This window comes from Myzus persicae, unplaced genomic scaffold (genome assembly GCF_001856785.1).
Source record: "Myzus persicae strain clone G006 unplaced genomic scaffold, MPER_G0061.0, whole genome shotgun sequence".
In the NCBI taxonomy this organism is placed as follows: Eukaryota; Metazoa; Arthropoda; class Insecta; order Hemiptera; family Aphididae; genus Myzus; species Myzus persicae.
The window spans coordinates 23,338-50,859 of NW_019103739.1; the positions used below are offsets into that span (position 1 = coordinate 23,338).

At 28.1% G+C, this 27,522-nt stretch overlaps 5 protein-coding genes across 5 annotated transcripts; 3 read left to right on the top strand and 2 right to left on the bottom strand.

The window, feature by feature from the left end:
* The first annotated feature begins 976 nt into the window (after window positions 1-976).
* LOC111035188 (nucleoporin SEH1-A) lies at window positions 977-2,521 on the top strand. The gene is made up of 6 exons (XM_022316713.1): window positions 977-1,087; window positions 1,154-1,310; window positions 1,412-1,670; window positions 1,732-1,971; window positions 2,053-2,198; window positions 2,303-2,521. Exons 1-6 carry the CDS (start codon window positions 977-979, stop codon window positions 2,458-2,460), a joined length of 1,071 nt encoding a protein of 356 aa, XP_022172405.1. The 3' UTR covers window positions 2,461-2,521.
* A 5,559-nt stretch (window positions 2,522-8,080) lies between these two features.
* LOC111035177 (NADH-ubiquinone oxidoreductase subunit 9) lies at window positions 8,081-14,476 on the top strand. Its single transcript, XM_022316700.1, has 6 exons — window positions 8,081-8,404; window positions 8,479-8,532; window positions 9,697-9,944; window positions 10,778-11,023; window positions 11,086-11,264; window positions 14,309-14,476. Exons 1-5 carry the CDS (start codon window positions 8,350-8,352, stop codon window positions 11,248-11,250), a joined length of 768 nt encoding a protein of 255 aa, XP_022172392.1. The 5' UTR covers window positions 8,081-8,349; the 3' UTR covers window positions 11,251-11,264; window positions 14,309-14,476.
* Window positions 12,801-15,308, bottom strand: LOC111035176 (N(G),N(G)-dimethylarginine dimethylaminohydrolase 1). Its single transcript, XM_022316699.1, has 6 exons — window positions 14,931-15,308; window positions 14,273-14,375; window positions 13,723-13,820; window positions 13,535-13,630; window positions 13,345-13,473; window positions 12,801-13,268 (listed from the first exon to the last, which is right to left on the bottom strand). Exons 1-6 carry the CDS (start codon window positions 15,189-15,191, stop codon window positions 13,137-13,139), a joined length of 819 nt encoding a protein of 272 aa, XP_022172391.1. The 5' UTR covers window positions 15,192-15,308; the 3' UTR covers window positions 12,801-13,136.
* Window positions 15,309-15,459: 151 nt separating this feature from the next.
* On the top strand, window positions 15,460-16,628 carry LOC111035178. The gene has a single exon (XM_022316701.1). It carries the CDS (start codon window positions 15,812-15,814, stop codon window positions 16,559-16,561), a length of 750 nt encoding a protein of 249 aa, XP_022172393.1. The 5' UTR covers window positions 15,460-15,811; the 3' UTR covers window positions 16,562-16,628.
* Window positions 16,629-17,310: 682 nt separating this feature from the next.
* Window positions 17,311-20,212, bottom strand: LOC111035179 (pachytene checkpoint protein 2 homolog). Its single transcript, XM_022316702.1, has 8 exons — window positions 19,885-20,212; window positions 19,488-19,674; window positions 19,234-19,425; window positions 18,925-19,152; window positions 18,664-18,857; window positions 18,435-18,588; window positions 18,261-18,373; window positions 17,311-18,171 (listed from the first exon to the last, which is right to left on the bottom strand). The coding sequence occupies exons 1-8, from the start codon at window positions 19,926-19,928 to the stop codon at window positions 18,003-18,005; spliced, it is 1,281 nt and encodes a 426-aa protein (XP_022172394.1). The 5' UTR covers window positions 19,929-20,212; the 3' UTR covers window positions 17,311-18,002.
* Window positions 20,213-27,522: the final 7,310 nt, after the last annotated feature.

Sequence of the window (27,522 nt, forward strand, 5' to 3'; positions counted from 1 at the left end):
AATTGAACTAATTAAAAGATATTCATTAAAAATTTGTTTTAATTGGACAAGTGAGTCGAAACAAAAATCAAAATTTGGTGTACTATGTAATCAATGGCTTAAAAGACAATACTCCGGACAATATAAGCAATAATCTACGTTAATTGAGCAATAATATGAACTAACAGGGGAGAATTATTTCTTAGCTAGTAATTCAAAATTAATGTTTTTTAAGTACACCTAAATAAATAAATGCTACATCATTAAAGTTAATATCATATAGGCAAGGTAATATACCTATAATCATATTAATAATGTTTAATTAACATATAGGTACACAGTAGAACAGTTCTACAACAGTAGATAGAAGTATTGTGTATAATTTGATATGATTTAATTAATTATATAAATACACAAAAATTCTAAAATAATGTAAATATGTTTGGGTGTTTACCACTAACATGGTTGTAGTTTTTTTTTTAATGATTACTGATTATCTATAATCTAATTAATCGACATTTGTTCTTCTGTTCTTCAATTTCTGTTTAATACATATCACCATAATATATTAAAAATAAATACAAATTAGACATTTTTGCTTCAAGTTATGCAGAAACAAAAGACATGAATAGTTCCGTAAGCTTCCTGGACCTTTTCGTTAAGCCCACGTACAGTTCCAAAAATCAATACATGTTCAAAAAGCCATAATAAACTTACCCTTTTGTATCTTCAACGACATCCTGGCGCCAGTCGTGAAACTATCGATCGGATGCCAAGGAGATTACAAATATTCCTACTTAATGTACATAACCTAAATGTTTTTATCATAATCTTACACAATGAAAAATTATCAGATTTTAAGCGTTTGAAAATTTAAACATTATCATTTATCAATATATTTATTTCTATTTAATCATACTTATTACTTATTACTTACTGCCAGGCGCCAGTGCAACGGAATACTTTCAGGTCCTATAATACTTAATAAATGTGAAATATGGTTGAGGCACATAGTATTAATGCGGAGCACAAAGATTTAATACACGATGTTGCATTTGACTACTATGGAGAAAGAATGGCGACATGTTCTACAGATCAATTTGTTAAAGTAAGTGTAATTCTGTTGACTGTTTATGTTTGAAAATGTATTAAATTTTAATATTGTTGAATACAGGTTTGGGATCAAGATGAACAGGGTACTTGGAATTTGACAGCTAGTTGGAAGGCTCACAGTGGATCTGTTTGGAAAGTGACTTGGGCACATCCAGAGTTTGGTCAAGTAATAGCAACATGTTCCTTTGACCGTACTGCTGCCATTTGGGAAGAAGTAAGTGAGTATCATAACAATTATAATTTTTAAATTGTGTCTTTAATTTAATTTAAAGTCAAAATATAAATGATTGAACACTATTGACACTTGATTTTTTTTTAGTGGGAGAAAGTAATGAAAACGGAACATTATTACGGCATTGGGTGCGTAGAGCAAACTTAGTTGATTCTCGCACTTCGGTAACTGATGTGAAATTTGGTCCAAAATCTTTTGGATTAATCTTAGCTACTTGCTCAGCTGATGGAGTTATGCGAATTTATGAGGCTCCAGATGCAATGAACCTTGCTCAATGGCCGTTGCAACATGAAGTGTCATTAAAAGTGCCTAGTAGTTGTCTCACATGGAATCCTTTACTATCTAAGTAATAATTTTACGTTATATATTTTTAATTATTTTACAATATTAAAGATTTTTTTTTATAGTTTTAGAATGCCAAATGCAATGATAGCAGTTGGTAGTGATGATAATTCCAATACTACAAACAGTAAAGTATTTATTTGTGAATACAATGAAGTATCTCGTCGATGGGCAAAAACTGAATCAGTAGCTAGTGTAGCTCATCCAGTACATGATATGATATTTGCCCCTAATATGGGACGATCATTTTATTTGTTAGCAATTGCTACAAATAATGTTCGCATATTAAAACTCAAACCAATTGTGTATGTACTAAAGTTATCATTTTAGTGTTGAAAAATAGATTTGGTTTCCAAGTAATAAAAGTAATAATAATTTTTACACAGTGATGCTACAAGTGGTTTCCCTTATACTATTGAAACTGCTGCTCAATTTAATGATCATTTTTGTACTGTCTGGCGTGTTGCATGGAATATAACTGGCACTGTTTTAGCATCATCTGGTGATGATGGATGTGTGAGGCTTTGGAAATGTAAGTTTTAAGAATATTTTTGTCTTAACTTAATTTCATGTATTCAATTAACAAAATAGTTCAAGAAGATTATAATAATTAATTTTAAATTAAAATTTTTTTAGCAACGGTAGATACCTGGAAATGTGTTGGAGTGTTAAAACGCGATGGAAAATTGCCACAGCCACAATCAAAAAAGACCCAATCAACCGCTCAAAACAATTTAACCAGGTTCTTCAAACTTGGTCAAATAACCCATCCTAGTGAAGTACATTGGCATTGAGGACTTATTTTTTTTTTTTTTTGTATCTTATTTGTTCATTTAAATCTTGAATGTGAGATAATAACATTGTTTTTAAGTAAAACAATTACAATATTATTATTTTTATTTTATAAGTATCAAAAGTTAAAGTTAATTTAATGTTTTATTTTAATTAAAAAAGCATTCTTTACTATAGTTACTTCATGTATCTACTGTTTTTTTAGATTTACATCTAAAATCAAAATCGTTTATGTGGAAAACCGATTTTGGGTGAAATTTCCCGATTTTCCTTAGTTTTTTTATTTTTCTGGGGCTTATGAAACTGCTGAAAATATTTAATTTTGACCTCCCGAATGAACCAACTAAATTTACTTTCTTACCTGATAAAATACTGAAGTTGAAAATCTAAGCATTATCTCAACTACTTATTGTGTACATACTAAAAAAAAACACGTCATTGCAAAATCAATTCATTCATTGCTCTGTTCAGAATTAAAATCAGCTACCAAGTAACTAACCAATAGTTATATTTTATTATACCACACATAAACTAATTTAAACATTATATCATAAATATCTACCATTTCACACCACCCCCTTAAGGGTCCACAAAGTATATTGCTATATTTGAAATTTTTGTAGTTATCTGGTAGTTTTCTATTCACAAAATTCTGTTAATGGATTAGTGTCAAATGTTAAGGAAAACTTATCTCCAGCAGCACTCCAATAAGTTAAAATTGGTGTTATACTCAAATACATTTAAATGTATAGGGACTAAAATAAAAAGATTATGATAAATTATGAACACTTTGAAATGTAGTAGTTAGGATAAAAAATAATTTAAAATATAGATGTACACAATTTGGAGTGACAGATGAGATAACAATTCAGACCTGTGGTAGTGGGGATAACGGAAAAGTACCCACAATTCTAACTGGCATTTCATCTGCAGTTTCATTTAAGTCATAATATCTTCCACCATTAGTATGGCCTAAAAAATCTTAAACCATACGGACACCAACATTATAATCCATTTAATTTAGTAAATAACTCTGCAAAAAATTTGTTAAATATTTTATTCTTCATAATGTTATTCATTTTATATTAGCCCAAATAAAAGAAGCAAAATGTTTGTTATCATGGATTCCACTCCAGACCAATCTAAAAATAGATGTTTTTGTTGATTGTTGTGATTCCGTACTGCGCATTGACATGTGTTCATGAAAGATTAGTTCAATTAAGTCCTATTAAAAGTCGAACAGGTGAATCAATATTTGTTCTTTGAGAAGAAATTTTTGAAAAAGCTGAACTTAATATAGTAAATCGTCCGGACAGTCGTATGACAATATCTCCAACATGAGTGGGAAATATAAAGGATTACAAGCTCATGTAAAAAATAAAAGTAATTTGGCTGTTTATATACCCTGCGCGGCTCACTCCCTGAATCTTGTTGGTGTTCATAGTGTTGATTGTTGTATAGAAGCTGTCAGTTTTTTTTTATATTTCTACAATGTATATTCAATTTTTTTAGTGGATCTACTCATGGATGGGACATTTTGATTAATACTTCAGATAAAAATGTGAAAGGTTGATTACATGTACTGACATTCCTTAGTTAAACTAGATGGTCCTGTCACTCAGATTCTTGTCAAGCACTTACTCATAATTAAATCAAAATAATAACAGCTTTAAAATGTATTGGTGAAAATAGAGACTCGAGAAGGGATGCTAAAATGCTTTTAAAACACATTTAAAAAAAGAAGGAGCTGCACATCTATCTTTTTTGTGGAATGATATATTGAATAGGTCTAATAAGACATCTAAACATCTGCAAGACAGTTCTTGTGGCCCGTTGAATGCGTTGTATTTACTAAAATCGTTGAAAAATTACATTTTAAATTAAGAAACAGTAGTTTATGAAAATAAAGTTATTGAACTTGGTCCAGAAACTAATAGTCTTAATCATGATGAAGGAAGAAGGACATCAAAAACAAATGTAGATTTCCGTGATTTAAATAATTCTTTGTTGCAAGGTGGTGATAAGCTTAGAATTAAAATCAAGATTAAAGATATACTTTAATTATATCTTTAATCGTGATTAAAACCCATATCATTGATAAATTTTGTTCTGAATTAGATGAACGAATTAAAGCTTACAAGTTTGTTTTAATGTCTTAATCCGGGTTTGATTAGCTGATATCCCTATCCCTTCGTCCCAATCGATCAAGTAGCTGGTAGGTACCGTCGGTACCGAATCGGTTCCCGTTTAAAAGTTATTTTATTGAGTTGAGCCGAATTGATTCCCGTTTCATTAAGCTTATTCTCCTCGAAAGTTGAAATGAAAATCAATTCGGTTACTCCTGGTCAACTACTTCCGGTTAACCATCGACCCGCTCCTCACTTGGGTAGTACACGAAAGGAAAAAAAATTCGCATTAAATGCGCTTTTCCGGTTGCTTAAACCATTATTATGTAATAAATATACCTCACCATGCACAAACATCGCCCTATTAGCAGACGACACAACTATTTACAGTGAATCCCGTAACGCAGAAGCAATAAGTAATAACTAACAACTTACAAGATCGTTTAAACTTACTAATACAAAATACAAATAAACGCTTCAAAAAGCACTGCAGTCATATTTAGTTTACGTCGCTACTCGACTCCACCACCTCTAAGATTCGACAACGATTCCAATGATTCCATACCTTGGCAGCCTTCTGTCGAGTACCTAGGCGTCATGCTAGACAAGAGGTTAACCTGGGGGCCTCACATAACTTCTAAACTTCAACAAGTTTACTAGCGCCTCTCAATGCTATTTCCTATCCTAAACAAAAAATCAGTTATACAAAAAAAATGCTCATTATTAATTTACAAGCAATTATTACGCCCAGTAATTACCTACGCCTGTCCTATCTGGGGTAACTGTTCAGCGACACTCTTAAGGAAAGTGCAAAGTTTCCAAAACAAAATATTAAGAATAATAACAAACGCAACGAAAATCTACATAACGATCTCCGAATCATTAAAATTCAAGATCATATAAGTGCCCTTGCTACAAATTTCCATAGTTCACTCCACAAGGCACAAATCAACTGGTTCACTACACTTCAAATTTCAATTTACTCATACGTCCACCACCTCAAAGACGTCTAAAACGCGGTCGTCCACATGACCTTATTCATTAACTATTATTAAGTAAATAGTAATAAATTAGAATGTAATTTTATTCTTCATCCACACTATTGTCATTGTCTATATGTCTGATCAACCTTAAAATATTACTATTGTTATTATCGCTATTATTATTACTCATAATTATTATCATGTTAAAATAGTCAAAATTAATATTACTAATTATCCATAGATGTAGATAGCCTGTATAGGCTAGGAATGTCTTAATATATAAATAATAAAAAAAAAAATAATAAACATACCAAATTAAATTTCAAATTGCTTATTTAAAAATCATAAATCAACCCAACCCTGGGGTCCCAGTAAACACAGTACGTATAATATACGTGTATACTAAGGATAATATTGGTGTATATATATACGTAATTAATATTCGTATAATATACGTTAATACTACATGTATTATTGGTTGATGATCGAACTTAAATCGATTTACGTGTAAGAATATACGAATATATTAGGTTTAAAATACGTTGATACATATTCGTATATTTTTCGTGGTAAAACTACGTTTAATTAACGTCGATCATACGTGTATTATTGGTTGGTAGAACTTACATCGATTTACGTGTAAGGATATACGAATATATTAGGTTTAAAATACGTTGATAAATATTCGTATATTTTTCGTGGTAAAACTACGTTTAATTAACGTCGATCGTACGTGTATTATTGGTTGGTCTAACTTACATCCAGTGGCGTCATTTGGGGGGGGGGGGAAACTGGGGCATTTTCCCCAGTCTAGATCCATATAAACATTAGTTAAATTTTGAATTTGAATCCATGTAAATTGTAATATTAAAAATGTACATAAAGTAAAGGTATTACATACACCTAATATATACTACCTAAATATAAACATTATTTTTACATGTTTATCCACGAAGTTTATACTAAAATAAACGTATATGATATACATATATCCCAATTTCATATACTACTATAATAATTATATACGTATTTTATATGTTGCTAATTACACCAAATATACTCGTATATAAACTAAATATACACGTGATCTTTACATGTTAATCCACGAAATTTATACCAAAATACACGTATATGATATACGTATCATATCCACGAAATTTATACCAAAATACACGTATATGATAAACGTATCATATCCCAAATTTATACTACTATTATTATAATTTATACGTATTTTAAACGTAATTTATACGTTGCTAACTAAATAAATATACTCGTATATACACTAATTATAAACATATTTTTAGCCACTAATATAAACGTATTTTAAACGTTGAATATACGTTAGAATTTACGTTTATTACACACATAATATACGTTGAATATCTATCTTTTGACCCAAAAATATCCATGATTTCTACTTATCATCAACTAAATATATTCGTTTATTATACGTAACTTAGATTATGTGTATCCGTATATTATACGTTTAATATATGTATATTTGTTTACTGGGGTAATGCCAAAAAATCCAATCTCGACCAAATTCAAACCGTTCAAAACAAAATCCTACGCTCCATCACCAATGCCATCCTCCTATTACATATTATATTTATAATTTTACTCTCATCCACTCCGAGTTAAAAATCTTCTTAACAATTAACTATAATAACATTAATAACCAATGATAACAACAGAAAAACAAAAATAATGTGTAATTATATTTAATCAAAAGGAAGTACGATCACTGGATGGTTTCTTCCCTCATTCTTTTTCATGTGTTAATTGCTTGTATAGCACATATTATTATTATGCCCTAAACTCTAAAGCATTGATTGTATATTTCTTAAAAAAAAATTTTTTAATAAAACTGATAAGTAAATTAATTGTTATAAGCTTTTTAATGTTAATTTTAAATTTAATGAAATATAGCTGAATCAGGTTAAGTAAAATGATACAAAATTACAAAATATTAAAGTAAATTGCGCAGGAATTATAATTAACAAAACATGGCGGCTATTAGCAGCACCTGCATTCTGCTAACTAGTTGCTGAAGTACAGATTTTTTTTTTATTCGGGGTCATATTGTTTTATTAAATAATAATCAAGATTTTCAAGGAAGAATACAAATTTATTAATGTTATTATTTAAATAAAATGTATATAATATTATATTGTATAAAATGTAATAAAATATAATAAAACTTCTTTAGTTTAAATTATTTTAAATTGTACCTAATTGAACAGAATAATCACTTAATCATGATGGAAATAACTAGTTATTTCTATCATGCGCTTAATAATATATGGTCTATAGTTATTCTTAGGTTGTAGAGAAGATAAGGTGACACCGCTTGTACACATTCCCGGTTTAATCTATTCAAGATACCTTCCTTCTAACCACGATGTAGGTAAAATCTTTTAACCAATTATATCTTCCTGGTTCATGGTTCTTACCAGTTACCATGGATAGTTATTTTAGTGTTATCACATTTCTATTTTCTAAAAAGTAAAAAGATATTATCATCGTTCATCTATCTATCTATGATCTATCTACATTCTTTATTCTTCCTGAGTTCATGACTTTTTAGTGAGTACTGAGTAGTGACTGAATACGTATTACACTGTTAAGTAATCCGTATTCACTAAACATTGTCTATCTCGATTTCTGGGCAGCGTGCCAGTGTGGAATAAATTTGTGTCGTATATTTTTCTCTACTTTCGTAGTTGATTGTTCATTTATTCATTAAATATTACAACGGTCGAAAACATTTGCTTTAACAATGTCGATAAGGATCATAACCAGAGCAATTCAAAGATTAAGTACAGTTCAGACTGGTAAAATCAATTTTTTTTTTAACTAAAATATATTATTTATTATGCCTGATTTACAAAATGTTTATTTTTTGTAGGTACCAGGATGCCTAGATATTTCAAACAGATAACCCGAGCTGAATCCACTACAGGTAGATATTATTTGCCAAATATTTAGGTATACTGTATAAGTACATACAGTTTTATGGCTATTTACCAATATGTTTCATATGCAATATACATAAAGTCGGTAGTCCACCAATTTTTTTGGATTCTTATTAATACTTTTGTAATACTTTAATTTAGTTACATTTACAATTTAAAGTGTTACATATAACTATGAAAAATGGTATGATAATTCCAAGGTATTATCAAAACTGTGAAATTTACATTTTTTTATAAGAAAGATGACAAAGCCAAATATTTAAGTTAGAATTGTATTAATCCATAATCCATATTATTAATACCATATAAAAATGTAATATATCAACATATTCATAAGTTCACCATACTTAAAATTCTTTTAATTACACAACGAATAAATATTAATTCAGAGCGCTAGTATATATATAATCAGTAGTGTAACCAGAGGTAGGCTAAAAGGGTTTCAATCTCTATATAGTAATAACTATCTATATAAGGTAAAGGATATCAATTTCTGATTTACTTTGTTTAGCCCCCTCTCCCCTATTGAAAAAAAGCTAGGTATGCTATTGCATAGGTCCTTTAATTATTATTGATTGTTTGTTTTAACTATAAGCTATTGATCAATGTAAATAGATGCCTGGGTGCTCGAGCATCATCGATGGATAATAATATTATGTATGAAACTACAGACAATTTATGTATAGAGCAAGTATCAGTAAGTTTCTGTATTGTCGATGATAATTTTGATGTATCTGAATTGTTTTTAAGTTTTTTTTTGATACAGATTAATTAATTCTCTGACCGTTTACCTTGAATTCTGATGTTTCTGAATTTCTGGTGCAAATGTGAATGGCAATTCACTATTATTACCAATGATTGGTTAAAGCCTTTCACAGTAGTTTTTTTGGGGAGGAGAGTTTTTCACTTATAGCTCCCAATGATTTTTTGAAATATTGGCGCCTTTATATATCTGTGTACATTTTCTATAGTAGAAAAAATGCTTGGATTTTCAAGGGTGGTTTCTGGTAGTAAAGTGGAGTAGTTTTTGAAGACTATTAGGTTATTTCATAATGTCTATTAAATAACATGATAATTGAAAATTTTATATTCATATTTTTATCATCAAAACAAATCTTTATTATTGTAACTAATTATTTTTTTTTTTTTAGTGGTACCTAAACAAAAATTTGATTCAGTAACAGAACAATATATTGGATTTGGAAATTTTGTTGCTGAATGTTTACCTAAGTATATTCAAAAAATTCAAATTAGTTCTAAAAATGAATTAGAATTACTGATAGCACCAGAAGGTGTCTTACCAGTATTTCAGTTTTTAAAAAATCAAACGAATTGCCAGTTTGCCAACTTATCTGATATATGTGCTGTAGATGTTCCTCAACGTTCAAATAGATTTGAGGTAACTATTTTTAATATTCTGCTTTTTTGGATTTATTGTTATTGTTATGTCATATTTTAGTATTTTGTGGTTTAAAGTAAACCGAAGAAATATTTACATTTTAGTTAACATTTGTAGTGGTGCAACCAGGATTTTTTCAAGGGGGGTGGGGTCCATACTTATTTTGACGTGGAGAAATCAACTGATGAAAAAAATCTGGTATATACGTCATTACGTCCATGTAATAATACGATCCAGGGGAGATTAGCCAAACTCAGGAACCCTTATCCATAACCCTTATAATATGTACATTCAAAGAGAAATTGTAATCAATTATTTGTATATTTGTATTTTTTTATTGAATAAAATATTTCAATCTGTTAACACACAAAAACAATAAGTAACAATGATGATAATGATTAAAGAAGACATGTAGCACATGAAAAGGAGACTGTCCAGTGACAGAACCTCAGAAAAAATATTTTTCTTATATGTTTTATTTGACATTATTTTCAAAAGTGTTGGGAAAAACAAAAAAATTAAGGAAAACAAGGATTATTTCATAAAATATACTCAGTATAATATTATAGTCTGACCGACCTACTTCCCTTAGATTTTCTTCATTTACATTTGTGCAATGACTTAAAAATCATTGTATAATTTAACACAATTGTTGCAACAAACCATATATCAGTAGTGACTTCCCCGGGTTTTTAGTATTTTTGTTTATTTATTATAACTTTTAATACATATGAATCTGGATATAAGTTATTAGTGTTACTGCTATAAAAAATAAAACTATATAAAAAAAATTGTCTATTATAATGAATATATTTTTTTGTTTTGTACATTAGATTGTTTACAATCTGTTATCACTTCGATTCAATACTCGCATACGTGTTAAGACTTATACTGATGAGTTAACACCGATTGATTCCATTACATCTATTTATGAAGCAGCAAACTGGTACGAAAGAGAGATTTGGGATATGTTTGGAGTGTTTTTCACTAATCATCCAGATTTAAGAAGAATTCTTACTGATTATGGATTTGAAGGTCATCCATTCCGTAAAGATTTTCCATTGTCTGGATATGTAGAAGTAATTCATTAGCTTATAGATAAAAAAGTATAGTATTAACTCAAAAACAACTTTTTACTCAGGTGAGGTATGATGATGAAAAAAAGAGAGTTGTGGTAGAGCCATTGGAAATGTCGCAAGAATTCAGACGTTTTGAGCTGTCTACTCCATGGGAACAATTTCCGAATTTTAGAAGTGCCAGTCCCACCACTGAAGAAGTAGCATCAGCAGACAAAGAAAAAAAATAAGTTAACTTTTCCAGGTAATTGTGTATAACTTGTATACTTACCTAATTACTGATTTAAATAATGACCTTTATGGTTTTAATATCATACTATTCATTTTTATATACAAAAAAACTGACCCAAAGATTCATAATGATTGGAAATATCTCGTATTAATTAATACTTAAACATATTGTCTAAATATCACATCCCAATTTTTCAAACATTGTATTAGTAAGAAACCTGAATAAAAATATTTATTCAGAATAATTATGGGGCTCCACACCCCCGCATGTTATGTCTCTGTCTGATTAACGTTCAATATGTCAACATCCCAAATTTGAATTCAGCAATTTCAATTTTGTGTGTTAACCTTTGATAATATACTGAATTTACATAACATACAACTTAAAAATAAGGATCTGTGTATTCACATGGATGTTTTACAATATTTTAATTTTTAAGCAAGTTATGAACATGTAAATTATTAAAATTTTAGCCCGTAATAAAATCTGTTATCAGCCTGTTAACTTTAACTGACACTTTATCAGACATTGTAAGAACCAGCCTAAATTTATATTGTCAATATATCTAACCTAACATTGGAACAACTTTATTAATAATTTAAACAATTTATGTTGATTAACATAATTATAAATACCTAATATTTCTATTCTATTTTTTAATTGTTTTAATGAGATATTTTATGTAATATTAAGTTTTATCACTAAGAATTTTGTAATTGATTATTGCCTTATTATTTCATAGTTCATAATAGAAAAAATAAACTTTATTAGGTACATAAACTCTCTTCTGAAAATTATATTTTAATTTTACGTATGTTTAGTATGGTATACCACAGAGGCGGATAGATCTATGGAGGGATCAGAGTTTCCCCTATAATCACATAAGCTAAAATCTGGTTTTAATATTGATGGTAGATGGGAAAATTAACTACTTAACATTTGATAAATAAAAATAATAGCTTCCCTCGATATTCTGTTATATGAATGTCATTATAGATGATGTTACAAAATGATTTAAATTTTTGTTTTGTTTAATAGGTATTCAAATCCCGGAAATACACAAATTATTTTGTACTTAAAATGTCATACTATTTTCAATTTTAATATCTAGGGTTTAAAATTTGATACAATGTCCCTTCAAAGTTATTCTAACAGGAAATTAAAAATATCAAAAAGACATGAAAACAATTTTATTTCTTTATCATCTAAATTTGAATGTTTTTATCCCAGAATTGTTGTTCTTTTGGAAAAATACAATTTATTTAATTCAAGCAAACTATGCAGAAGAGCAAGCTCTGTAGTTCTTATAATTCATATTTAAAATATTGACTGTCAGTTGTCGTTTACTCAACATTTTAAGGAAATTTTTTTTTTTCATTGCATATTCTATACATGTAGTACTTTTGTAGACATTTTTGAGTTATATTTATGAAGGAAAATAATATTAGTTATTTTTATGTGTTTTTTGTTTTTTAATAAATTGATAAGGTTCGGCAAAATTTGTGTAGGATGGAAATAATAAGACTAGAATAATAATTAAATTCTTACTTTGGATTATAATATTATTTAATATTGTCAGTTAATTAATATTAAATTTATATTAATACAAATCCTATGCTAATTAGTAGCCATTTATATCAGATCCAATGATTTAAAATTTTTATAAGGAACAAATTAATTAATTTATATACTATGTTAAGATTGAATCTTAGTACACATTACATTTTTCATAAAAACTTATAAGCTATTATGAAGGCATACTAATAACTATTAAATATTATAATTTAGAACACAATGTGTGTGAATGTGTGTGTATATAAATATGTTGGTTGAAGTGTTGTTTATAATACTGATGTGTTGGAATGAATTGCATAACATAACAAACTATAAGCTTCGAATATGTTTTGTACGTCTGACTAAAAGGCAACATGAGTTTAGGTTGGCTCCTTCACATTTTAAAAGTTCAGAAATATCTACTGATTGTAGAGTAAAATCAGTTATTTTCTCCATTAGAACCTAGAATAATTATTTCATATATTTAATATTTATGAATAATTGAAAAAAACTAGTCAGCAATAAATAAATATATTACACTGAATGATAATGGTATTTCTTTGGCTGACCGATGTAATAATGTTCCATTAATGTACATAACATTGGCAGCTTCATCTTCAGGTAATGTAAGAATTTGGTAGCTATATGTAGCTTCTCTTTCTAATCTCTAAATATAATGAAAAAATATTAATAAATAACTTATTAGTTGAAATATTAAGTTAAATTACCTTTAAAACATTTTTTGAAGAATCACTCGACCCCACACACATCAGATCTGGTCCCGCCATTGACACAATTGTTTTTAGATGTTTATTTTCTGTAACCTGTTAAATAACTTTACCTTCATTAATTATTCTTTAAACTATACTATCTATTTAAATGTACAACATTCTGAAATAATTGAATACTTTCTAACCTTGATTGGAGTGCAAGGATATTCAGGAAAAGCAGATGCAACTGCACATGCTCCTGATTCATTAGTCCATTTTGTTATTCCAATAAAGAATTCTCGACCTACAAACAATGATACTTTTATAATTAAATGTGGGTGATAAATTCAACTGTTTAAACTAACACCAACACATTCAGATGGCATGACATCATTAATAATTATTGGCAACAACATTAAAATAGAATAAGACAACAACTGAAAATTACATAAGAGAAATTCTAAAACAACAAATTATATTACAAAAAAAATTTAGAAATATATTTAATAATTGTTCCTCGTATTTTTATATCATAATAAATTTCTTTGTATTTTAAAATCAACAATATTAAATAAAATAACTATTGATAAAGATGCTTTAGGGATATTATTTTATTATCTATTAAGTACCTATAGTATGTTTAATAAGAATAAAACTCAATTCATATTTTCTTAACAATCTCTTAATAGAATATATTGTATTGCCTAATTACTATTTTATGTATAAAGATACTTATTAATATCATGTGTGTTATACCTGTAAATAATATATCGCTTCCGTGTAATTTTGCAGATTTATCAGAAACCTCAACAATAGGCAATCCAATTTCTTTCTTCAACACCGCTCTTATTGCTTCAACCTGAAGCATTTCAAACACTTATTGTTTAAGGACAATGTGGATTTATTATATGTAGATATGTACTTCATTCTAGAGTAATAAAAAATTAATGTTATGATCAATTTAGTTGTTAATAATTTATATTTATGCGGGTATGTAGCTGATTGTACCTTCATAGTTTAAAATATTCAACATAACAACTGTAATAAGATCCCGATGTGTTTTAAAAGAAATTACATAATGTTTAAGTCCCTACCGCATGTGTTGTGTCAATTTTACAATTGGGTTAAATAGTAAATTGTTCAGCAATTCTTAGTTAATTAGATAAATTAATTTTACCTATTACCTATGATATTACTAAACTAGGTAGTTAAGTTAACAATATTTTCTATAGTTGGGGTTTTTTTGATATTTAAAATTATTATTTATAAATGTCCATAACTAGGTAGCTACAATATTTTAAAACTAAAAAAACCTTCAACAAATCCTGTATAGAAAATATTGTTACGTTTGGATTTAATAATAAGCTGAATATTCACACTAATATTAAAATAACTTCAGAATCAACCGACTTACTTCTTTCGCTCTCTCGGGCTCTGCTGGTTTTGTGATGATCGCCGTTCCGTTGCACACAAACGCTGTATCGTCAACAAAAGCACACCACGGTGTATCCTCATCTGCTGGCATTTCGATCACGTCCAGACCAATATCTCGCAGGGCTTGAACGTAGTTTTCGTGTTGCCGTTTCGCTCGATCGTAGTCCAAAGTCGGTTGTCGGTCTTTCAGAGACCGTGGTAAACGATTTACCACAGCATGAGTGTAACGGGTAGTCGGCATTTTTATATTTTCCAACCCACGAATCTTCACGTACCTCCGGGCGGGTGTTCGGGTAATAACTAAATTCTAATAATTCTATGAACTATAATGATAAAATTAATGATAAAAATTCAAAATGATAATTTTTTAGCCACGAACCACCGTTTGCTATGGTCGCATGACCGTGGCGGTCTATACCTAAATAGTGTTAATACCCCACGAAATTTTTTATCATGCCATCTTGTATAGGCAACCTATCATACACGTTCTTATCAAATACCGAACTCAAACTTCTGTGGCCTGTGCTGTTTTTTTTTTAGTCTCAAACTCTCAACCTTAGATCATATACATAATCTAAGCTCTCAACTCACTGAAGTCTACAGTTCTGTGTGCTGTGTAGTGTGTTCATACTCACGATTAATGACAATTGATGATTGATGACTGTTGCTCGTTCTCAACTGCTGATTGCCGACAATCGACATGTAAACATGTTTATCCTATAGACTTATTTATATTTTATTCTAATATTGTATAACTAAAATAAATATATTTGTATGAATTAATTTAAAATTTAAATTGGTATTGAAAGAACTATTTAATAGCTTTGTTCGCTTCTTTTTTTTAGATTTTTAAATACTAAAATGTATATTTTTAATTATTGTCTTCGGAGTAGAGTTAACTCTTCGATATTTTCTTCAGTGAAAAGGTCTTATACATTACACTTAAGAACGTCAGTAATTCACAACAATCGCATGCTATTACCAGTCAATCGGTTGCCTGGATATTTGGTGCCCGATCGCTGTTTCATGAAAAAGATGGGCATGAAACCCATTTATGAAGTGTACAATAAAAAAGCTGCTCAAGACAGGGTTTCACCATCAGAGTATGAACTAATTTACAATGGCACTGGCGAGACGTATGCACGTTGTTTGAGTGGAATTGTAATCGCTGCCATTGTAGTACTGCCATCAACTTTTATTATAGCCTATTTCTATATTTTATTGACGGAAGGAAAAATTGATTTACAAACATATTTAGATATATTGCTTATACCAAACTCAACATTTGAACTTATGATAATGATTCCTACGTTGTTTCTTCTTAAAATAGTATCATACAATTTTATTTCTAAATATGTATTAAGGATTTACAGACACAACACAAAGAGACAGTATGTGGGTGTGTACATAAATCCAATTTTACCATGGAAAAATATAACATGCACATTTGAAACAGCTATTAAATTGCCGGATAGTATAAATGTTTTCATTCCTTGGCACAAAGAGTATTATCGGCTAGCTGGACACAAGTCAATTGTCCTAAGAGAAAGATTCAAAAGGCCTATAGATTATGACAGAATGCTTGGTTTAGTAAAGGCATTGGATGAATGATGAATTAATACATTTTAGTAATTGTGTAAATGTTAAAGTTTCTGAAATAAATGTATGATAGAAAATTTTTTGGTTTTTTAATTTTATTTTTCCATCTCATTAAAAATTGTAAAAATACTAAATTTATTTTCAACTGAACATTTTTGTCTTATTGTTATGATATAAATAGTTAATTTGTGTCAGCTTGAATTTTTAATGTATGGATTCTTAAAATAAAAAACAACTCAGCTCAAATAACTAAGCATAAACAACTTTAATGTTTTTGTCCTTTAAAAATCATTAAATAAACAAATGTTAATTTTCCAAACAAATTTTTAGTGGGGCGAGATGTATTTTTTTGAGACTTGAAGATAATATATCAATTCGAAGATCAAACAGATATTAATTTCGAATTTTTGTCAGTTGTGTAGTGCTTCATTAGAACTTAATCTAACCATCTTGTCCAGGAGTTTCAAACATTTTTCAATGTTAAACCTTTCTCTTCTAATCATACAAAAACAAAATAAATAATTTTTATAATGAAACAACTTTTTTAATATAACTTTAATATGAATAGTAATAAATCTATTTTGACTTCAAGTTATTAAGACTATAACTGACATTTAACTAGATTATCATTTACCACAGAAGGTTAATACTTAAATGAGTGTATTTTTATTATTAAAATAGGGTGTAGTCAAGGTGGATATATCCACCTTGGGTGTAGTTTAAGCAATACATTTGCTACACTGATAACAGTCAACATATTATTCACTTTCTATGGTTATTAATTCAATTTATTTTGAAAATAGAATATATTATTACATTATCTAGTTAATACTTCTTTGATACAAATTTTTCACTTAGTAATAGTTTTATTAACTTAATATTAGTTAATTTAATAATAGCATATTTTAATTTTCATAAACATAAATGATTTTAGTACATAATAATTATAGGCCCTACCTATAAATATATCAATACTTTTGTTTCCAACAATAAACTAATGATTTTACTTTTAGTCTTCCAACCTCCATAGTTATACTAGATACAAAAAAATTACTTATTGTTCTTAAGATTTATATCAACTCCCACTCAATAAATTGAATCTTTAAAGGATACATACCAAACACAACTTGATACAGTTACCACTGTTGATAAAAAAAAAAAATTATTATGGTTGTTTGTATAAATAATTGGCATTATTTGCCATTATTAGCTTTGACAAATTAAGATATTTATAAAGTTCAATTATTTATTATTAATTATTCATTAATAACTGTTGGCTTATTTAATTTGGTTGGTTTCAAAAATGAGAAAATTGTATCTTTTGTATATACATTTTATATTTGAATATATTTAAATATTTTATGTTCATTAAAACAGAACTATTTGGGATATAATTACAATTACTATAACAACTGATGTGTAATTTACAATAATAAATATAAAAATTGTTTAACTATTTTATTTTAGTAAGGCCAGCATCTTGTGCTTTTTGATATTTCACTGCTTTGTGTAAGGCCGCCAAAAATTGATGAACACCATCACATTGTGGTTGCCGTATAAATATAGAATGTGCTATAAAAGTAATTTTTTTTAGAACACGTCCACTCAAACCAACACTTTCTCTAAAATTTTAAATAACAGAAAAATCAATATTAATTGTTAACTTATTTAAAATTATATTATTAATAAGTTAATTAATTTTTTTTTTTACTTGGAAATTTGATGTAGTTTTTGTGTTGTATTGAGAATTTCTTTTTGTTCAGCATTAATATCAGGGAGACGATCAAATTTATCATGTTCTTCTACGTTTATAATCAGTTTTACCTATTTTTTAAGTAAACAGTTTTAAATATTATTATTTAATGCATTAACAATCAATATTTACTTTGATAAGTTCTTCAATAGCTGCTTTAAGTATAGTGTAAATTGCCATTTCCTGAGGAGGGTTGATGAGCATTTTTATGTCAGCTCTATCAGTAAATGCAGTATCGATGGCTTCTGTCACATTTGATGTTGTTAAAAATATAACATTTGGATACCTTTGAATCATACCCATAATAAACAAATAAGGAACAACAATAACTTATTTAACAATTATCAATGATTATGTTTACTTTCTTAAATTATCAAGTTGTGTAAGTACGGCATTTACAACTCTAATGGAGTCTGATGGTTCAGTACCAGATAACACTGCATCTCGAGCACGTGTTAAACTCTCTACTTCATCAATTAATATGAATACCAATGAATCACCATACTCCAAAACACTTTTTATTTGTTGGAACATAGACATTACCAGTGACCCACTCTATAATAACAAAAATTTAAAAGGTAAAAATAGTTTGCTGTTAATTATTTATAATTTCAATTCTTACTTCAGAGAAATATTTTGATAGTAAATTGTGACTATTTATTTCAATAAATTCAAAAAAATTGTACTGTTTTCCCAATCTTATTGATAATTTTTGGGCAAGGGCCTTACAAATGGATGTTTTGCCAGTACCTGGTGGACCATGTAACAGGATTAATCTATTATAGCTAATAATATTAGTGTTAACATTATGACGTGCAAAATTCATCCCTGTCTGTGCGTAGTGTAAAAGCTAAAACAAACAAGTTTTAAAATAAATTAACTATCTATAAAAGCCAGATAACTATGACGTATTAATATTTTGTATGTTTACAATTTCTTTAACCGGTTCCTGAAATACCAATGATTCCCAGATACCAGAAAAATCCACATTGGGTAATATACAACGTCTCATTTTGCATGTAGACTCATCAGTTGTAGTATCATCTACTAAACCACTATCATCTAATTTGTAAAAATAGATTTTTATTAGATATGTATCTAAATCTAATGAATCAACACCTGCCTGTAAGTTGTTTTTAATTATAATTTATTTAAAACTTAAAAAATATTTATTATATTACTTACCTCTATCATCATTGGTTCAACATCTTCAATATCATGTACATTTTCTATTTCACAAATTTGTATACATTTTACAAAATCAGATAATCCTTCAGTGACAAATGTAGTGTGCATAGACTCTGGGACAATTGGCTCGATATTTTTTAATTCAAGTCTGACGGCTTTTTCCAATTCGGGAATTTCAATGGCTCTATTCAAACATTTTTCATAATAAATAGACTATAGTACACTTAATAACAACATATTCAATTATTAATTAAACCAAAATTAAGAAACGCATTTGTTTTTAAGAAAGAAAATCATTTTATTTTGTTGTATTTTCAAATTGTATAATAAATGTTGGAGAATACTTAAAAGCTAATATATAAACATTATACATATTTAAATAGAATGTACATACTTCTCGGTTTGCAAAAGAACCTCCACGTGCAAAATATTCTTCATAGTTTATTAGAAAAATCAATCAATTTAATCTTAAGTTTAAATGTTTGTAGTTATTCACTTATTTCAGACTTTAGTATATCTAATGGTATTAATGTCTATTATTTATAAATATATTTAATCTATGCTACGCTTAAGTATCAAGACTCGTCAAAAAAAAAACGTGAATCGTGAATAATGAACATTTGAAATTTAAATTCATTCAAAGGTTCCTACTGAGTACTGGCTAACCTACTGGCTACAACTACTACCTACTAGTTGGTTGGTTTTAATTACTTGGAAAATTTAAAAAATAAACATTCCGTCAATTAATACAAAATATGATAAAATGTGTAACGGAAAATTATCCAAAGAGAATATAAAAATATATATTACCTTAAATGGCGGTTATTCAAAATCATCATAACACGTACTATTATAGACCGAAATCATTTTTTAAATGGTTTTTCAATCAAACTGTATAATATTTCTATAAACACGTACATATTCTACACATGGTATAGCAAAAAAAAATTACCCCAGGGAGTGATCAAAACTGGTAAACACTAAACGGATATTTCGACCGCGTCAAAAAAACAAGCCACTGATGTTTTGTCCCCTTCAATTATTAAGATAGCATATGTTAGCCCCCGGGAGTTATAGCTTATAGGTATTTAAGTTAAATGGTTATAGTTAAAGGTATAGTTATAGTTATTTAACCATAGAGCAGGGGTAGCCAAAACCTCATGCGGCTCTTGAGCCAAGCTTAGACAAATAATTCTGTTAGAATTGTTAGATGGTGTTTTTGATGCCGTCGGTTTCGTTATCATTACAGTCGTTATTATAGATTGGCATCATAGAGTGACTTACACATTACTCTATGATTGGTACGGCATCCTTTTGAATTACTTGATCCAATCAAATTATTTATGGAAGAAAAAGGAAAATCTTTCCCTGAACTTAATAAACCCCTGCAGTATTTGTTAGAATTGGTATTTTTTACAGATGTGGTTCAGTATTTACAAACTATAAACATATCTTTACAAGGAAAGGAAAAATTTAATTCTGATTTGGCCTAGGCTATTTAGCTTTCATAACAAGTTAAAACATTTTGACGAAATACCTTCTGACTAAAACTTGTGCTCGCTTCAAATGTTTTAAGAAAATTAGTGAAAGCCTTCCTAACATTCCGGTGGAAACTGAAGAAAAATTGTGTAAGATGTCAGGTCTTTCTGAAGAAATCAATATCAGATTACATGATTTGAGATCACTTAACCTTTAATTTTCATTCCTGGAAAATTCTTTTGCTGTTGATGTTGTGGACGATGGATGTCCTGTTTCATCATCAAATACAAAGAATACAGCAGCTGTAGAGTTGGAGCTCCTTGGCAAGAGGACAAACGACTAAAAAGACTCTAAAGAAATGGCGTTTTTAGCATAGAGTTTTAGAAAAATGTTCTAAAAGAAAAATACCCACTAACAAAAAAGTGTGCTTTGAGACTTATATCAATCTTTGGGACTTCTTATGTGCAGTGTGAATCATTGTACTAAAATTCATTAAATCTAAATACTGCTAATGATCTAAATATTTATGAACTAACTGATGAATGTTTAAGTGAACTTGTGTGAACTGCACTTACAAATTATCAACCATCTTTCAAAAAACTTACAAAAAAAATGATCACTTGAAAAAGCACTTTTTATTAGTAAAACAAAAATACTATTAATAATAATGTCAATACTAATAATTTTTGAATGGAGTAAAAAATAAATTTTCCTTCATTTGATTTAAAATGAAAAATGCGTCTTCATTTAATAAACATATCTTTACAATGTGGATCGTCTCGAATCAGCTTTACAAATTTGCCGCTTCCGAAATTAAGGTCGGGGGCCACCAATGCCATAGAGCATAGTTTACTTATATTGTTTAAAAATTAAATTTGACTTATGAAAATTATAATGAAGTTGTAGATAATAATTATACTTTATTAATATAAATTATAGGTTGGTATAGGTACTGACATTTTACGTTTCATAAAAATAATTGAAATTTTAAATAAAATAAAAATATAGGAATTTAGATTTAGTGATTTAAAATGCAAGGGGACCAAAATTCTATCTTGATAATTGAAGCGGACGAAACGTCCGTAGACTCGTTGTTTTACATTTACAGGGACGTTTAGTCCACGATTCGTCAAAACTACCCCTTCACAATCGCAAGGGTTCGGTCTCAACTACCAAAAATATCTATAGCTCATCAATACATAATAGGTATGGAAAAACTTTATTTTATTTGAAAGACAATAAATTACGTAAATTAGAACATACGTCTTAATATACCTGTGTAACTTTAAACATATTATTTTCAATAATTTAAAATATTTTGACTCTTTTTGAGCTATTTTGAAGCGTATACAAATTTCGATTTTCGTTAGTTTTTTTTTAAATTACATATTGTCAAGAAAAGATTTTAAATATCGTCAAAATCACAAATATTTACCAATTATTTTGAGTAAGAAATGCATAAGAACTTTTTATTTGTATCTAAGATTTTAAAATTGAATACAATATGTCTCATTAAGTCATAATAAGCATAGGCGAAATTAGGGGGGGAGGGCTTGGGTGTGCTTAGCCCTTCGCAACCCCACATTATTTCATGTAAATTTTCACTTTAATAGTCATTATTTGCGGGGATCTATAACTTAATGATAATATGAAAAAAGAGGGTCTCCAACACCCCCAGTTTTTTCATTGAAATTGCGGTTCTGCAAATGAATATGCTTACTATATTTAGGATTTAACAAAAAAAAAGTTTACTAGAGTCAAATTATTTTTTATGAGCATTTGTAGTTAAAATATCCACCAACAAATTGATCAAAATCTCAACAATTTGCAAATATGTTCAATTTGTTATAGCTATGAGAGTTTAAAATATATATTAAACAAGATTTCTGAGTAGTTTTTATTGTAGATGAAATTAGATATATAAATTAAGCAAATATCGATTTTAGTTATTTTTTGTACTCTAAAAATACTATTTTGATAATCATGTTGACAGACCGACAGACGAATCTTCGGCTCTACGCTCATAATCGTTTTTCTTATACAATGATTTTATGTCTTTGAATTCAAACATTTAATTTAACATATCCATTACAGTGACCCATTTAGCAGTCGACAACTAGACAGTACAATACAAAGTGGCACTCACTTGCCCTTCTTCTTAATATTAAATTCTATTTTAAATACATATGTTACTGGCTTTAAGGCGGAACGAGGCCTGTGGCAATCTTTTTAGCGAGGCCTATGAGTTTTGATTATAGTTTTTTATAAAGCCATGTCCAAAATGTGATATAAAAGCGCCAAATCCGTTGGCCCATATCTAAGGCCGGCTCCTACCGTAAATATTGAAATTTAAGAAATTATGAAAATTCTTTTAGATATATTTTGATTGAATTTGTATAATTAAAATATTATTTTCGTCATACATAATTAGTAATTCCCCTTTAAACTTGATAAATAATCAATCAACAATCAAATACCTAATACATTTTTTTAAAATATTTCAATTTAATTTGTTTTTTAAAACAGCGATTTCGACTATTCGGACGTCAAGTGAAAATAATTGCCATGCTTAATAATAAAATAACTAGGTACCTACCTACTATTATAAAATGTGTAAATATACCACGATTGGTGAATTCACCTAGTACACGAGTGCCAATATATAGTGTAGCCGTGTAGGTCGTGACAAGGGCGCCCGCAGGATAAAATCCCACCCGGGGCAAGATCAAAATTATTATTTTAAACCTTAATATATTTCTAGTGTTTTTTATTCTAAAATAGCATAACCTACATTAAACAGAAAAAAACAACATTATGTCATCACATAAGGCCTTTTATTTTGTAGGTTTATAATACAATATTAATATTATTTGAATATACGTTAATGTAGGTGTCACAAATTTATTATATTTATATTAATCATCAAATATTGGTTGCATACAAAATGATTGTATAACATCTTTAATAATTTTTTGTTTTTGCTTTTTAACAATGTCTTTATGTATATACAATAATGCTAAGCCATTTAATCTGTCTTCAGATATTGAATTACGTATCCATGTCTTTAACCTTTTTAATGAACTGTAAAAAATATATATTTTAATGATGAATGAAATACCTGAATAGACTTTTTTTATTTACAATTATTTACAGTTAAAATATACCTGAATTACCTTTCAACACTACAAGTTGTTGCTGGAAGAGAAATTGCTATCATCGCACTCATTTTTATAGCAGGGAGTAATTCGGTTTCTTTTAAAACATCTGTAAAATCCATCATATCTGGTACTTCTTTTGAACTCCACAAATTGAACCATATCAAACCTTCCTCGACAATATTATCTACAAATTCTCCATAAAATTTCTTAATCTGATTAAGATGTACAGTAATTTCTTCTACAGACATTTTTTTAAAATTTTTTGGATGTAAAGAAAATATAGAAAAAGCATCTTCATTCTTTTCATCAAACCGACATTTTTAAGATGATAATAAAGAGTCCTAATATGGAATAAAAATTGAAATTCTGTAGTAATCAATAGGATTTTTTGTAGGATAATTTGATCTTAAAGTTTGTCTTAAAGAAATTCTGGGTACTACAAAGTCAATACCTACATTACCTACATCATCAGCATAATTTTTTATATCTTTCATTAAAATATTAAAAACCTGTTCACTGTTAGTTCTGTCAGCTGAAATAATGTCTATTAATTTTTGTATGTGTATTTGTACACCAAATAAATCAACATCTACACCTTGTAATATATTAGTGACTGGTTCTATAATAGCTGAATATTTGGCAATAACCCTTAAGCAAACTAAAAACTGTAGAGTAGTTATCGAATTAAAAATATATAGTGATTTAACTGATGTGTCTCTATTGCCATTAATTTTAAGATAATTTAGGGCTTCAATAATATCAATATAGTTTTAATAAAATTTTCTTAATGCTTTGTGAGATTCTGACCATCTTGTTAAACATAACTTTGTCAAACTTAGAGCAACTGAATTTCTAAGAGAACTTTCTTTAAAAAAATTAATTGTTTCTTTGATAATTGAAATTGTGTTCCGAATTTCTGTTATAGAATTTAATTCATTTAACACTAAATTTAATCGGTGACTTGAACAATGTACATATATTGCTTTATTATACCTATCTTGAATTCATTTTTGAACCCCACTAATATGGCCAGACATAGTACTGGCGTCTGGCACCATCATAGCCTTGACCAATTAATTTATTTAAATCTAAGCCCCAATTAAGCAAAGACTCAATAATGGAATTTGAAATACTTTCTGCATCTAATTTATTAAGAGTTATAAATCCCAGAAAATCTTCTCTCATAGTAGTTAATCCGTTTTCATTAAAAGTATATCTTATACTTATAGACATTTGTTCTGTTCCACATATATCCATTGATTCATCAGTAAGAACAGAATAACATTCAGCTTTTTTAATTTGTTCCAAAATAATATTTGAAGTAACCGTCCTAAAAATTGTAATAAAATTATTTTGAATGCGATGAGACAAATAAGTTGCATTCTTTGGGGCATTTTTAAAATGATCCTCTAAAATAGTATCACCACATTCTACTCTTAACTTCAACAAATCGTTAAATAATGCAGAATCATCAGAATGACCTCTTAATGGTAGACCATGTGTCCCAAGGAAAAATATTGATGAAACTATTGACTTCAGTTTTAATCTATTATTCTCTATCATTAATTTAACCGAGTTATCAATCATTTGGTGAACAATAATTAAAATAATAAATACAATAATTTTTACATAACTTCATAAATGAATCTCAATTGAGTCAATAAAATTATGTTATAATTAATATGCGTGGCGCCGTGGCATTAAATAAACAATATTTAAAAAAAATTCCCAGTAGGGGCAATGGCCCCTTTGCCCCCCCCCCCTGCGGGCGCCCTTGGGTCGTGAGACCGGCTTTAGATAAAAATATAGAATATGAGTTTAATTTAAGTAATTCAATCTAAAATCAGTTGATGACTATACTTATGTTTTTTAAAAAATAACTGTTGTTTTAAATAAAGTATTATAATATGCTATTAAACATAACATTTTAATATATGTAATGATTTTATTTTTATAGCTATAAATAGCTATAATAATATACAATATATTATACACATACTGAGTCGATACGGATTTTTTTTTTATATTTTCGATTTTAATTATCAAATTAAGAGTAAGAAAGCAGTGAATGATAATATTACCTGTACTCATAAAATAGGTACCTACCTACAGAAATGATGGCAATTCCTTCCGTCATTATAAATTGTCGTCATTTCCGGTACCTAGCATATTATATTCTATATTGTTTTTAGTATATTAAACTGTAACTAAGGAACCTATATTTTGAATACACAAGTACAAATTTCAAATTTAAATATTTACGATTTCATAACAGTTATATAGTAATATTACAAAACCTACCATTATTTAATACTACAATATAACATAGGCAGGTACCAATACATCATATAGCATATAAAGACAGGAGAATTTCAAATTTAATTTAAAAAATGAACAATAATAATACTTGTAAGATTAAAAACAATAATAATACTCCGGCAAAGACAGAAATAAACAATTCACATAAGGAGTAAGTGAACTAAAAAAATTATGAGATTTAATCTTATTTAATTTTTAAGATTCGTTATTTATTTATTTAATCTTCAAATTAACAAATGGAAATCAAACAATTTTAAATTACAGTTAATCATTTTAAATTTGTTAAAAGGTCGCACCCGTATATAATGACCATTATTTACCATCTTATACGGACATGATTTCGATATGGCAAATTTGTTCTGGTGTGCTGGGCTGTAGATTACGTCATGGGCAGAAATCGAGAGATGATTTGGGGGGTTTAGCTCTCCAAAATATACAGTTTTTAGTTGCGTGGGATCAAAGCTCACCCGCTCTCATCATCGCATTAATGTTAAAAATATTTTTTTTTTTATTATGGAAAGTGGGTAGATAATAGATTATATTGGTAGTAACAAAAATATATTTAATTTTCATTAAAAAAAACCATAAGATTTTTTAAACAGTTTGCTTGTTCAATAAGATATAACAAATTATAACTAAGAAACAATGTAAACACGCTCACTTTCATAGTTTCATAGGCCATCCTGCATCCTGCTATAGATAAAGAAATATGTCGTTACCTTATGTTCAAAGTTATTTCATCAATTTATAATATAACATTATGATTATTGTTACACAAATAACTACATATCTGGGTATTCTACCTAAGTCCGGCGAAAAAAAGTCCGGTTTATTTATATATACATATTTATTTATAGATATATATTTATACAAGTATACATTTTTAAACTTAAATCAATATTATAGGTAGGCACAATAAAAATAAAAATATTACTAAATATTATTAAAAATAAAATATACAAAAATAAAATTTTATGTCGTACAAGAAAACATTAATGTTATTTAAAATAATAGCAATAATTTATAATACAATTATTACATTTGAATTCAGAATGAAAAATCTATATCCTTAGCCT

Coding starts and splice junctions, on each gene's coding strand:
- LOC111035178 (XM_022316701.1), top strand. CDS start 15,812: ATGTATATTTTTAATTATTGTCTTCGGAGTAGAGTTAACTCTTCGATA.
- LOC111035177 (XM_022316700.1), top strand. CDS start 8,350: ATGTCGATAAGGATCATAACCAGAGCAATTCAAAGATTAAGTACAGTT. Junction 8,405..8,478: donor ATTAAGTACAGTTCAGACTG/GTAAAATCAATT, acceptor TATTTTTTGTAG/GTACCAGGATGCCTAGATAT. Junction 9,945..10,777: donor AACGTTCAAATAGATTTGAG/GTAACTATTTTT, acceptor TTTGTACATTAG/ATTGTTTACAATCTGTTATC.
- LOC111035188 (XM_022316713.1), top strand. CDS start 977: ATGGTTGAGGCACATAGTATTAATGCGGAGCACAAAGATTTAATACAC. Junction 1,972..2,052: donor TTAAAACTCAAACCAATTGT/GTATGTACTAAA, acceptor ATTTTTACACAG/TGATGCTACAAGTGGTTTCC. Junction 2,199..2,302: donor ATGTGTGAGGCTTTGGAAAT/GTAAGTTTTAAG, acceptor AAATTTTTTTAG/CAACGGTAGATACCTGGAAA.
- LOC111035176 (XM_022316699.1), bottom strand. CDS start 15,191: ATGCCGACTACCCGTTACACTCATGCTGTGGTAAATCGTTTACCACGG. Junction 14,376..14,930: donor AGCCCGAGAGAGCGAAAGAA/GTAAGTCGGTTG, acceptor GAAATGCTTCAG/GTTGAAGCAATAAGAGCGGT. Junction 13,474..13,534: donor CTTCAAAAAATGTTTTAAAG/GTAATTTAACTT, acceptor CATTATATTTAG/AGATTAGAAAGAGAAGCTAC.
- LOC111035179 (XM_022316702.1), bottom strand. CDS start 19,928: ATGAAGAATATTTTGCACGTGGAGGTTCTTTTGCAAACCGAGAA. Junction 19,426..19,487: donor TTGAACCAATGATGATAGAG/GTAAGTAATATA, acceptor AACAACTTACAG/GCAGGTGTTGATTCATTAGA. Junction 19,153..19,233: donor AGGAACCGGTTAAAGAAATT/GTAAACATACAA, acceptor TGTTTGTTTTAG/CTTTTACACTACGCACAGAC.